This window comes from Argentina anserina, chromosome 5 (assembly GCF_933775445.1).
Source record: "Argentina anserina chromosome 5, drPotAnse1.1, whole genome shotgun sequence".
Taxonomy (NCBI): Eukaryota; Viridiplantae; Streptophyta; class Magnoliopsida; order Rosales; family Rosaceae; genus Argentina; species Argentina anserina.
The window spans coordinates 26,189,303-26,201,335 of NC_065876.1; the positions used below are offsets into that span (position 1 = coordinate 26,189,303).

General features: G+C 34.4%; 2 protein-coding genes across 2 annotated transcripts; one reads left to right on the forward strand and one right to left on the reverse strand.

The window, feature by feature from the left end:
- The first annotated feature begins 1,492 nt into the window (after window positions 1–1,492).
- On the forward strand, window positions 1,493–3,840 carry LOC126794584 (bet1-like protein At4g14600). The gene is made up of 4 exons (XM_050521340.1): window positions 1,493–1,642; window positions 1,794–1,965; window positions 2,675–2,731; window positions 3,428–3,840. Exons 2-4 carry the CDS (start codon window positions 1,852–1,854, stop codon window positions 3,584–3,586), a joined length of 330 nt encoding a protein of 109 aa, XP_050377297.1. The 5' UTR covers window positions 1,493–1,642; window positions 1,794–1,851; the 3' UTR covers window positions 3,587–3,840.
- Window positions 3,841–3,998: 158 nt separating this feature from the next.
- LOC126795831 (uncharacterized) lies at window positions 3,999–6,141 on the reverse strand. The gene is made up of 4 exons (XM_050522576.1): window positions 6,127–6,141; window positions 5,308–5,720; window positions 4,750–5,194; window positions 3,999–4,388 (listed from the first exon to the last, which is right to left on the reverse strand). Exons 1-4 carry the CDS (start codon window positions 6,139–6,141, stop codon window positions 3,999–4,001), a joined length of 1,263 nt encoding a protein of 420 aa, XP_050378533.1.
- Between the last annotated feature and the right edge of the window lie 5,892 nt (window positions 6,142–12,033).

Consider the following 12,033-nt stretch of genomic DNA (forward strand, 5'->3'; position numbering starts at 1 on the left):
AATATATTTTAAAAAGTATCAAGACAACTCCCTTTTTTTAATTACATTAAACTACAATAAAATTAATAAACTACCAATACAATACTACTGCTAAAAGGTTTGTCGACCATCATCTTCGCTACTCATAAAATTTGCCCAAAAAAAGACAAATGTACCAATTGCCCATTATATTGAAGGTATGAGCAGTACATTGTGAATGTATTATAACTTAATCATAAATTTGTTTTTAGTTGACTCCAATACTTTTTAATTATAAGATAAAAAGGAGTTCTTTTGATGTTCTTAGTAATTTCAACCTTCGAACAAAATGGTGAAATTGCATATTTTACTGTAACATATCAAGCAAATTGTATGCGTAATAACTTATTACATCTCATCATTTTAGGGTTAAAAAGCATGACACTAACATATCAGGCAAATTGTATTTGTAATGGATTGTCACACTTTAGTTCATCTTTTTTTTTTTCGAAAATGCTAGAGACACAAAAAATATGTAAAAAAAAGCTATACAGGCATGTGCCACATCCTACACCTAATATTTTCCAACTTGTATTTTTATCAACTCTTTTTACATCTAAACTAAAGAAAAAATCTGCATTTATTAAATTCTTATAATTATCGAATTGAAGTCCTTTAATTATCTCTTATATGATGCAATAGAATAAGAATCATCACATGATCCTTCCAAAAACGTTAGTTGCAATCTAACTAGTTTATATGTTATACATGATTTGCAAAACCCAAGAACTTTGCAATGATGGATTAATCTCCGGTGCTAAATATATGAATCTACAATTAATATACTAATAAATTACAATGAAAGTATACGTACAGTTGATTAATATGAAAATTGATGCCAAGAAAATTTTGCAATCAGTTCGTGCTCGGCATTGCCACACCAGCGAGCAAAAAAACAAACAGAAAAGGAGAAGTTGAGTTAGTCTGCGTCTGTGAGAACTGGAACAAGCAATGAGGCACAAGAGCAACAAGCAGTGACAATCTAAATAACGAGATTATTAGCGCAGCAAAATAGTTCTGCAAGTTAGGTACAATTAAGGACAGCTAATTAGTTCTTTACTTTATGTCAATCTCATTTACTATTTTAATTATTTATTATTATTATGATTTAGAGATAATTACAAAATGTAAATATTAGATATGCGAGATATTATTCATTCTCAAATGATGACAAGTAGGATGTTATGTAATTTTGTATCAATTTTTTGTATATACCACACAGGATTTCACGTAATTTTATATGAATTTTTTGTAAAATTTAGTCGTGTACGTAGCTGAACTCTTTTTTGGTTACAAACTTACAACTATTTTAGTTCATCTTTGTAAGCACAACTTGATTTTTTAAATAATAAAATCAGTTTTAAAAGTAAAAAGAGACGATTTTGACTTGATAAAAAAGTGAAGAAAACTCTGAGAATGTAGCCAAACTTCAGGGACCGATCTGAAATTCATCTTTGCTAAAAGAATAAAATAAATTCCTTTAACAATCTGCGTTTCTTAATCCCCACGAATCCCAACTCCACAATTCTCCCGGTTCTTCGACTCCTAAACCTCTCCGACTCTTACGTCAGCAACGCCACCGTGATCGTCGCTCGGCGGTACCCAATTCTGATCGCCGTCGAAGGTACCTTCTGTCGATCCTCTCTTCTGTTCGTGATCTCTTAAGTTATCGGATAATGGGTTCAGATTTCGATCTATCAAGTTTTGTAGTTTTCATGGCTCAAAAGATTGAGAATTTATGATTGTGATTGTGATTGTGGAACTGGGTTTTTCAGGTAGTGAAGAAATTTGATATCTTTGGTGGGTTTGAGGTTTGAGGTTTGAATTAGAGAGATGACGCACAGAAGGGTTAACCCAGATGAAATCCAATTGAGGATTGATCCGATTCACGCTGATGTTGATGAGGAGATCACTGGTCTTCGAACCCAAGTCAGAAGATTGAGAAACGTATGCACATTCTTATTTGTTGTATTATAATTATAGGTTATCTACTTCAGTGGAGGTTTTGTTTGTGTATTTGTATTGGTTTCATGATTCATAGATGTCGACATTGTTCTTGCATTGAATGAATATGTTGATATTGCTCGTGCATTGTTTTTGGGGTATCTATAAGGTTGAGTATACTGCGTGATGCTTCTCTTTGGGCACTCTGTTTAACTGTTTAGTTAATTGGTTTGTAGTCTGCCTAGAGATGGCCCTGCGTAAAAGGATATGATTTAAAACATTTTTGAATGTTATCTTGCAAATGTTATAACCCTAGTCATCAATTTGTAAATGTTTGTTGCATTAATTAGCTGTTTATAGGTAAGTCATGTTTGCTTTTTGACTGAGCGGTCGCATGCTTAGTATTTAATAGTAATACTGTGCTAGTTAGGGTAGAATTGTTGAAGTATCTATTCCAAATGACAAGATGAAAGGTTTTTTTTTGTGCTTACAGAGTCCAAAATGATATATTGCTCTGTATTTCGTGAATTGTAGATAAGCCGTTTGAATTTTTGGTTATCTCTGTCTGCTTATGTTACTTCATTTTGCCGCAATAAAACTTTTTTTATTTTCCCCCATAATAGCTACCTGAGGCCTGATATTGTGTGAAGTTTGATCACAACAATGTTCTAGATAGTTTTTAATCTTGAGTTCTTATCGTTTATTGGTGCAGGTGGCTCAAGAGATTGAGGGCGAAGCCAGAATTCAGAATTCTATGCTCAATCAGCTGGTATGCCTTCAATGCTCAAGCACTTTTTTTTATGTAATTCATTTATTAACAACTTTTGCATTCTGTATTCTACAATTGGAATAAGGATGGCTAGATAACAACCTTTTTACCATCACCTAGGATCCTCCGTATCTATACTTTGGTTAGAAGAACGAGACAAATGATTGTTCCTCAAAAGTAGTGAAATTATAGAGGTATGGTTGTTGAATATTTGTACAGATTGGTGTGCAGAGGAGGTAGTTAAAACTTAAAACAAGTCGTTCTTCATATAAGAGACTTGCTAGAAATCCAATTTTTAAAATTTATATGGTAAAGAAGAATATCTTGCCATCTCATGCAACTGGAAGGAATTGTTAGGAGAGGGAAATTTTTAGGAACCAGAGAAAAAGCACCTTATGTCTTAAATGTGCATTTTGCTGAACTAGTTACTGAAAGTTAAAACATTGTACAATTTGACAATGGTTTTCGGTTTGTGTTACACATCTATTCCCTGATTAGTTGCTCCTCTTATATCCCCTCCCTCCTTACTCTTTAATTGTAAACAAGTAGTATGCATCACTTACTTACGGGTCAGTTGAAAGAAATACTACTAGTACTCACTGGCACTTGTATGAATCTGCCTTAAGATTTTGTGCATGCTTCTCTTTGTCTGGGTATGGAGATAGTGCGAGCTTGAGTAACCTATTACTTTTGCAGGACCTAACAATGACAAAAGCTGAAGCCTGGTTGAGGAATAATGTCAGGAGATTGAACAGGAGCACCATCCAAAGTGGTTCAAACCATGTTGTCCATGTGGTGTGTTTTGCACTAATTTGTTTCTTTCTAGTGTACTTTTGGTCCAAGATATCCAGATGATGAAGGATGATCTCAAAAGTATTTTTGAACTTCCAAAAATCCTTCCGTTCAAGAAGAGATTCTCTGGAATGCCGAATTACTGGTCTCATTGTAAAGCCATTCTCGCGCTTCTGTTACTATAACAAGTTTGAATATTGACTTTAGCACTTCAGTTTTTGGAAAATATAGTAAGTGAAGCAGTTGTGTTTTCAATCAGGGAAACAATCTTATGTTTCAGATATTAGAGAAATGATCTATGTAATAAAGTTATATCATGGAGATGTTTAACGACTAACCTAGTCAGCTATATGAGATTTGCTCTTGCTTTTCCCTTTACTTTGTTTTCATTTGTTTTCTCTTTCTCTCTGCATGGGGAAAGAAATTTCATTATTTTCAATTTTTGTTGCTATAGAATACAAGGTATGAATGAAGATTAGAGGCCTAAAGCATTTGAACGTCTCTGTGAAGTGTTCATGGCTTCCTGCTTGCTTATCCTAACATGGTCCAGAACAGCTCTAGCCCACTCTGCAAAGTAGGTTTCATTGTGACCGACCTTGCCATCTTTGTAAAAGTTGAAGCATTCTGGTTGATTTTTAGGATCAGGACATTCCTCTTCAGCATTAGGATCCCACCATGCGCCTTGGTGCTTCATACCGGTTTGATCTGCCATCCAGTGGTGAGCATACTGGCCGACCCCGGCAAACTCCAACCACCCTTTGGGGAAGAATTCCATCACGCTACTGTTTCTATCCATGAAGAGCATGTTTGTTAGCTGAGCACCATGTGGGGATGCAAGGATATCTGTGTTGGTCATTACCCGAACCTGTTAAAAAAATTCAGAGGCCACATTCATTCACAGATGGATGCAGGGAAGGGAACTTCACATTACAAAGGTCCTAGAGTAAACAAAGTAAAAGCAATACAGTTTCACCTATAAATAGTGACCCATGATTTCTTCACCAAGAAGTATTGGCTTCTCAAGACTCGAGATATATGGTTGCATGATGTGAACATAAAGTTGATGAAACCTATTGCCACAGGCTATATGCTCACACAAAATTTTAGTCTTAACGTGTTTACCAAATAATGTATCGGGTCCTAATGGTAAACAAAATTGATAATAGCAGTATGTCCTAAGCCAAATTCTAAAACCCTGTCTTTTGAGTTGTAATGGAGGGCCAAACCTGATCACAGAAACTTAGGTTTTCAGACTGAACAACGTCTAACAAGCACCCATCCACCATTGCACACTCCCTTGCAAATACACTAATAACGGCTGTTGGATCCTTGAATGATCTTAAAGCTTTCCTCATTAACAAAGTTACTTTTATAATTGGCTCCCCTGTTACACCAACCTCTTTCCCTCTACCTGCAGGGTTTATGCCACAAAACACTCTTGCCTTACACCTCAGCAAGTCAGAGTCTTGAAGCTTCTTCTCCTTCCCCATTTTTCCAACATTATGTCTCATCACAACAGCCTTCTCAAAACAATAAGGCCCTTCTCCTTTTCCCATTTCTTCAACCACCATTTTTCCGAAGTTTGCTTCCATTAAGTTCTGTAGCCACAATCCCATTTTGTCCCTCAGCTCTCCCCAGTGGAACAACACCCATCTCGTCGGCTTTAAGCACCTGTAACATGTCGATGTTAACAGAAGCAACGAAGATCTAAAATTACAGAAAGATTGAGTTAAATGTACCAAAAAAAACATTTAAAAAGTTTTGAAGATACTTAGGATCATGACCTGTTCTTCATGGACCAACCAACAAAAGGGACCACAGCAGAGAGGCCATGCCACAAGTTAACATAATCATAGTATGTGTCAGACACAAATGTGAGGCCCTGCAAGTATGTAGTTGAATTTGGTAGACTTTGAGGCCATGCCAAGGCATACGAATTCTTGGTGCCATCTTTTTGGTCATGACCTTTGATGCATAGCAGTCTTCCCTTGGACGCTTGTGAAGGGAAATAGAGGTATTGGGATTCATTTTCTTCGTATGTGTCGCTGAAAGAGCTCATAAACCAAGTGTTGCCCTCCATTGCAGTTTTGGTGAACCTCAAGTCTTTGAGAGGAATGAAAGTAACTGAGTCTCGGAGCTTTGAGTTGAGATCATCGCGAGCATCATTATTGCTGGTACCAAGTTCACTTTTCCATTTCTGGAAATCCCATGAAGCAGAAGAGTCGGAGAGTGCAGAAAAGCCATGAAATATGATGAGAATTAGAGAAAGTTAAAAGAGGCCAACGAGTATGGTTATGGAGGAGTCAAGCTCTTTGGTCTGCTAGCACTGCTTTGCACATCCATGATTTTGTTCAAGGTCAAGCAGGATTCATTTGGGGGTTTATTTGTGCCAAAAAACGATTTGATCGACCTCAAGAATCGAGATTGAGATCTAGTTCCACATTTAAGAAAACCATAGATAATTGAGATTATAATATAATTTGGTCAATGGCTGATGCATGTTATAACGTATTGATATGTCTACTATGTTGGCATCCTCATGGACTAATCTCCCTGGGGCATGCCATTCACTATTTCACTTGCGTAATCCGAGAATAAATTACCACCAATGTGTTCATGGTATATCATTTTAGACTTCAGGGGTCATTTGCTAATTAGAGATCGCATGCCATAGAGTGGGAGGAGAATGTGTTTGAAAAGATCAAAAAGGGTTTCTATAACCCATCGAGAATCATAATCATAATCCTCCAACTCCAAACATCTGTTGAGAAGAGACCCATAATTTAAACTAGAACTTCACTTCATAATCAGTCTCATTAACCAAGTACTAAGAAGAGATTTGATTTGCAAGATGGAAAGATTATTCGCCTCAAAGCACTCCACACCATTTTAATAACAAAAGATTACTAACTATAACACCTATGATACAATGTTGAGAAAGCACATTGTAACACTGCAGCATTCTATTTACAGAATTTGTACAACGATTCTTAATTTGCCAGGTTAAAACCATTATTAAATTAAAATAAGCACACATAAATTTGCCCTTATCCCAGAAGAAATGAGTTGTGAGTTTTAAACAGAAAAAGAAAAGAAAAGATTGGGACTTCCCAAATTAAACTGAATGTTAAACTTACTTAGTACTTCTTCTGCTGTTGTCCGTACTGAAACATCCCTAGTCAGCATTGCAGAAACAATTTTATGAACTGGCATTATATATTTTCTATATCAGTAACTGAATTTTATGGACTTAGGTTGTTACATAAATATTACTGCACATTATATATGTTTATCGGATTGATATGTGTAGTAGAGTTTGTTTAGGATTTGAAATTCAAATACATGATAGTAGGACAATGATAAATCAAATTAAGGTGGTTAGGAAGTTCCTTCCACTTCCTTGATGGAAGGAACTGTCAAGTAACTTCCAACAAGCAGTTAGAGAAACTCACTGCATATATATATATATATATATATATATATATCCTTCTGATCTCTGATAGAGCTCTCACGTTATTCTCATTCATTTTGTCCCATTAATAAAAAGAGATATCAAGGAGGGAATCTAGGAGAAGATTGAATGGATTTCAACAACATCAACCAACCAAGTTAGTTTTCAGAAAATCTTATTTCACTTGATTTGATATTTGTCATAGTTTAAGAAATAAATGTATTTTCATTGAAGTAGAATTTAACATTTGGTATCAGAACAATTATGCTCAGATTTCATATTGGTGTTTGATTTTGTATAGAGATTTCATTTTCCTGGGACCATGTTGAGCATGTAGAAAGTTTTTATATTTGTTTTGTTTCTGTCATGTTCTTCTCAAGTTAAATGCTATCTGATATGCTATTTACATACTTGAATGATTTGTAATCAGTATGTAATCCATCAAATCTGATACACAATTCATTATTACATAATGCTATCATAGTTGCCATGTAAATGTGTATATGTATCAGTCTAAGTTTTTCTTTCCTTGATGCTTTCATTAACTTATGTATACCTTCAATGCTAACATATTAGCCAAAGTACATATACTGTTCGGTATCTTAGAATGAACCTACAGAATAACATGAACTTTTGGAATAAAATTTGATTGCCATAGCAATTGATTTTTTGAACCAGGATTCATGTTAAAGTTATATATAACAGACTAAACATTGCAATAAATTTTTTATTGGATCAGATTAAGATCCTGATGCTTTGAAATTGTTTTGTTGATGTATCTCATTATATGACATTGATTAAATGTTATTTATGTGAAAATAACTTTGGGACAAGCATATGTTCATATATATTTTATAGTATATAGCAAAACTAGAATATGCATAAATATATATGATTCTGCAAATTTAGTTATGATGAATGAATGACTGGTTGAAGTTTATGACTCCACTACGACCATGCACCTTTTGATCAACATCAATCAAATTGAACTCAATGGATTCAATTATGATAAGTGGAAGGATGAGATTATGCTTAATTTGGCAATACTGGATATTGATCATGTGTTGAAGGAAGATCCAATGCCTGAACCTACTACAATTGCAACTAAGGAACTGAAGGACAAGTATAAAAATGTTCCAAGCACAACAAAATAGCTTTGATCTGCATTAAGAAGGGTATAAACAATGTTGTGAAAGGAGGAGTCCCTGGTTCCCAATTTGCTAAGGAAAACTACAATTCAATTGCTGAAAAGTACAAGATATCTAACAAGACTGAGATGGGAAGGCTAATTAGCGAGTTGACTAGTATGAATTATCAAGGAGGAAGCATTAGGGAGTATATCATGAAAGGGGTTGAAATTGCTGAGAAACTGAAAGGGATGAAGATGAACATTGAGGAAGGATTCCTAGTGTTCTTGTTGCTAAACTCTTTTCCTGATTAGTAAAGTTATCTAGAAGAGCATGTACTACACACAAAAAGAGCTGGAGTGAATGAACTGATTTGTATTTCTGTGCAAGAGGAGGAAGATAAAATCAAGAAGGGCAAGATAATAGTTGTGAATTACATCTCTAAGCCAAAGCACAAGGATGGAAAAAGGCAACTTGGTAAAAGAAACTTTGGCAATAAGGATGGTGCTTCAAGTTCTGGTGTGAAACATGATAAGTATAAGGAGAAATCTGGTACTAACAAGCCTAATGGTCCACTAAAATATTTCTTCTGTAAGAAAGCTGGACATTTTAAGAAGGATTGTGAGGGTTTCAAGATCTGGCTGAACAAAAAAGGTAATTTTCTGTTAAACATAATTCTTTCATTAGAGTCTCATGCATACACTGATAAGAATTCATGGTGGTTTGATACCGGTTCACCTATTCATGTTGTTAATTCTATGCATGGGTTATTCAACCAAGAAAGTTCAGATGTATGTGAAACAAAAGTCCCAAAAAAGAATGAAACAAAAGTTTGTACTGCTAATGGACAAAGGGTGGCGGTTCAAGTTGTATGAAGTGTTAAGCTATTGTTTAGGAATACGTTTGTGTTAGTATTAGATAATGTCTATTGTATTCCCTCAATAAGAGAAACCTTATCTCTGGTTCTCAGTATGTACTGAATGATGGTTATGATTTCTTTAGTAATAATAAATTTATGTATTATTATTATAATTCTTCTTGTTTTGGTGATACTAATTTAGTTTATGGTTATTGGCATGTCAATTGTGTAAACGCAATTGATAAAAATCATGATATTTTCAATATTTCTAGTTCAGTTGGTGTCAAAAGAAAATTTCAACATGTAAATTCTTCTTATCTATGGCATAAAAGATTAGGACATGCATCTAGACAGAGATTGCAAGATTTGGGGAAGCAAAATATTTTATCTGCATTAGACTTTGGTGATTTCCACTCATGTATAGATTGTTTGAAGGGCAAAATGACCAATCATAGGAAATTCAGTTCTAAGAGGTCTATTGTATTATTGGAATTGATACATACAGATGTATGTGGCCCCTTTCAAGTTCAAACAATTTGTGGGAATACATATTTTGTGACATTCATAGATAATTTTTCAAGGTATTGTTATATTTATTTAAGAATGTCTGAGAAATCACAAGTGCTAGATGTTTTCAAAATTTTCAAAACTGAAGTAGAAAGACAAATAGAAAAACTTATTAAGGTTGTGAGATCAAATCGAGGTGGTGAGTGATAGGAGCACTTTGTGCAACGTTCTTAACATGTTTTTACTTCAATTTGTTATTTGCTTAGCCCTTATTGTTGTACTATTGAGTCATTGAGTCGTAGTAAGAGTTTTGAGCGGTATTAGATGTATTTTTGTGCTTACATGAGTTAAAACGCATAATTGGTTTAGAGTCCTAGTTTGACTAGGAATCCTTGTTAGGTTTTGAAACTAATTATCTCTTACTTATGATTTTATTTTCTTATTTTCATATTGGATTGAAGAGTTAATTAAAGAAAAAAAGATGGAGCCAAGTCATGCAACAATTAAATAGAAGATGATCATTAAAGGCATAAAACATGGCATGTTTTAGGAAATAAAACATGGCATGTTTTAGGGATTAAAGCATGCCATGTTTTAGGGAATACAACTTTCCATGTTTTAGGGATTAAAGCATGACATTATTATAGGAAGAAAGAAGCAATTTCAAACCCTCCATCTTTCCTCTATATATACATAGCTTCACCTCTCAAATAGGATCACTTCTCATTAGCATTCAAGAGCCAAAACTCTACTAAAACACCACTATAAACTTCCCTCACAAATTAGCCAAGCCGTCCACCCCAAAATCATCATCATCTCCACCGAGTTTCACCATTGAAGACACACCTCCAAGGTTCCTACAACGTGTGATTCTCGCAACTCATCTCCATGGCTTCGTCTATTTGTGTTAATCTACAATTCTTTGTCTATGAAGATTGTAAGTTGTTGTTTATGTGGAAATATTGGTTTTGTATTTGTTTTAAATTTCAGTTGTATTTGATATTTTTTTGAGACTATGCCAAATCTATGTTCTTATAATTAATGAGTTTGTATTTCTATTGTTGTGTTCTAATCATCTTTCTCATATTTTTAGATAATTTTCAGATATGTGCATATGAATTTAGTGGTTGGATGCAATCCCTAAGATTGTGTTTGAGTGCTAGATTCATCAACCATATTGACACAAATCGAATCATGCCCTAAGTAGGTTCGGTTTGTGTTGATTAAAAGTGGTAAAAATTCTGGAAATTTGCATGTGAAACCATGGTGGGTGACGCCACACATAAAACATGTCTCCAACAAAGATTTGGTGCTTAAATGTAATCTTGTTTGATTTCTACTCTAAGTGTTATTGAATTCGATTGCATGCAAATTTAGATTAGGCCCTAAGTCAATCTAAATGTTAATTGAAATCTTGCATGATTAGATGATCCCCTAAGGCTCTAATTGTATTGGTGTCTAAAAAGTATGTAATTGGTCGAATTAGAATGCATGATAGGTTCGAACTTGTAATTATGTGGTGTAATGGTAAATTTGGTTTAAGTTTGTTAAAGAGAAGTCGATCATGTAAATAGTAATTTAGGTTTTATTTTAGTAGTTAATAATCAATCTCAAACCCCCCATTATTTGTTAACACTAAAAGTTTAGAGTTCCCTTCAATTCCCCGGAAAGAACGATCCCTGCTTATTCTATACTAACGATGATATTTTACAGGGTTTATTATAGACGTTTTAACAAAACGCTCTATCAGTGAGTACTTTGGAAAATACTCAAAAAAGGCAGCATAAAGGTCCATTAGCCATGTATTTAGAAGAATGTGGCATTGTTGCTCAGTACACCACACCGTATACACCACAGCAAAATGGTGTGTGAGGAAAGAAATATAACTCTCATGAATATGGTGTGAAGCATGTTTTGCATATCCAATCTACCAAGGTTTCTATGGGAAAAAGCTATTAAGACTGCCAATTATATATGCAATATAATTCATAGAACTGCAGTGATTAATACTCCTTTTGAGAATTGGTATGGTTACAAGCCAAGTTTGAATCATTTACATGTTCGAGGTTGTCCATCAGAAGCAAGAGTTTACAATGGAGAGAAAGATGATAAGCTGGAATCTAGGACTATCAATACCTATTTTATTGGGTACTCAGAGAAATCAAAAGGGTACAAGTTTTACTATAAGTCAAGATACAACAGAATTTTTGAAACTCATCATGCATCATTTCTTGACGAAATTTTTGATCAGTATGATGGTAACATGAAGCAAGATGAACCTAAGGAGCAATTTTTTAATATGGAGGAGTGATTCCAGTATCCAAAAAGTGTAAGTCAAAGCAATATTCTCAAATATAAATGAAGATGTTGTTGAAAATCAAATGCCACCAAATGTAAATGAATTCCCTCTTATTAATGAAGTTCTAGAAGAAGTTGGGAATGAACAACCGATGGAAGCAGTAGTTCAACATGAAATAGTAGTTGGTGAGAATCCACATGTTCTAAGGAGATCACAAAGAGAGGAAATCTGCAATTCCAGAGGATTATTTATTATATCATACAATTG

What these genes read in the sequence shown, in the direction of transcription:
- LOC126794584 (XM_050521340.1), top strand. Translation starts at nt 1,852, where the DNA reads ATGACGCACAGAAGGGTTAACCCAGATGAAATCCAATTGAGGATTGAT. An exon ending in AAGTCAGAAGATTGAGAAAC is followed by an intron (nt 1,966 to 2,674) that starts GTATGCACATTC and finishes TTATTGGTGCAG; the next exon opens with GTGGCTCAAGAGATTGAGGG. An exon ending in ATTCTATGCTCAATCAGCTG is followed by an intron (nt 2,732 to 3,427) that starts GTATGCCTTCAA and finishes TTACTTTTGCAG; the next exon opens with GACCTAACAATGACAAAAGC.
- LOC126795831 (XM_050522576.1), bottom strand. An exon ending in GGTTGGTCCATGAAGAACAG is followed by an intron (nt 5,195 to 5,307) that starts GTCATGATCCTA and finishes GACATGTTACAG; the next exon opens with GTGCTTAAAGCCGACGAGAT. An exon ending in ACCTAAGTTTCTGTGATCAG is followed by an intron (nt 4,389 to 4,749) that starts GTTTGGCCCTCC and finishes TTTTTTTAACAG; the next exon opens with GTTCGGGTAATGACCAACAC.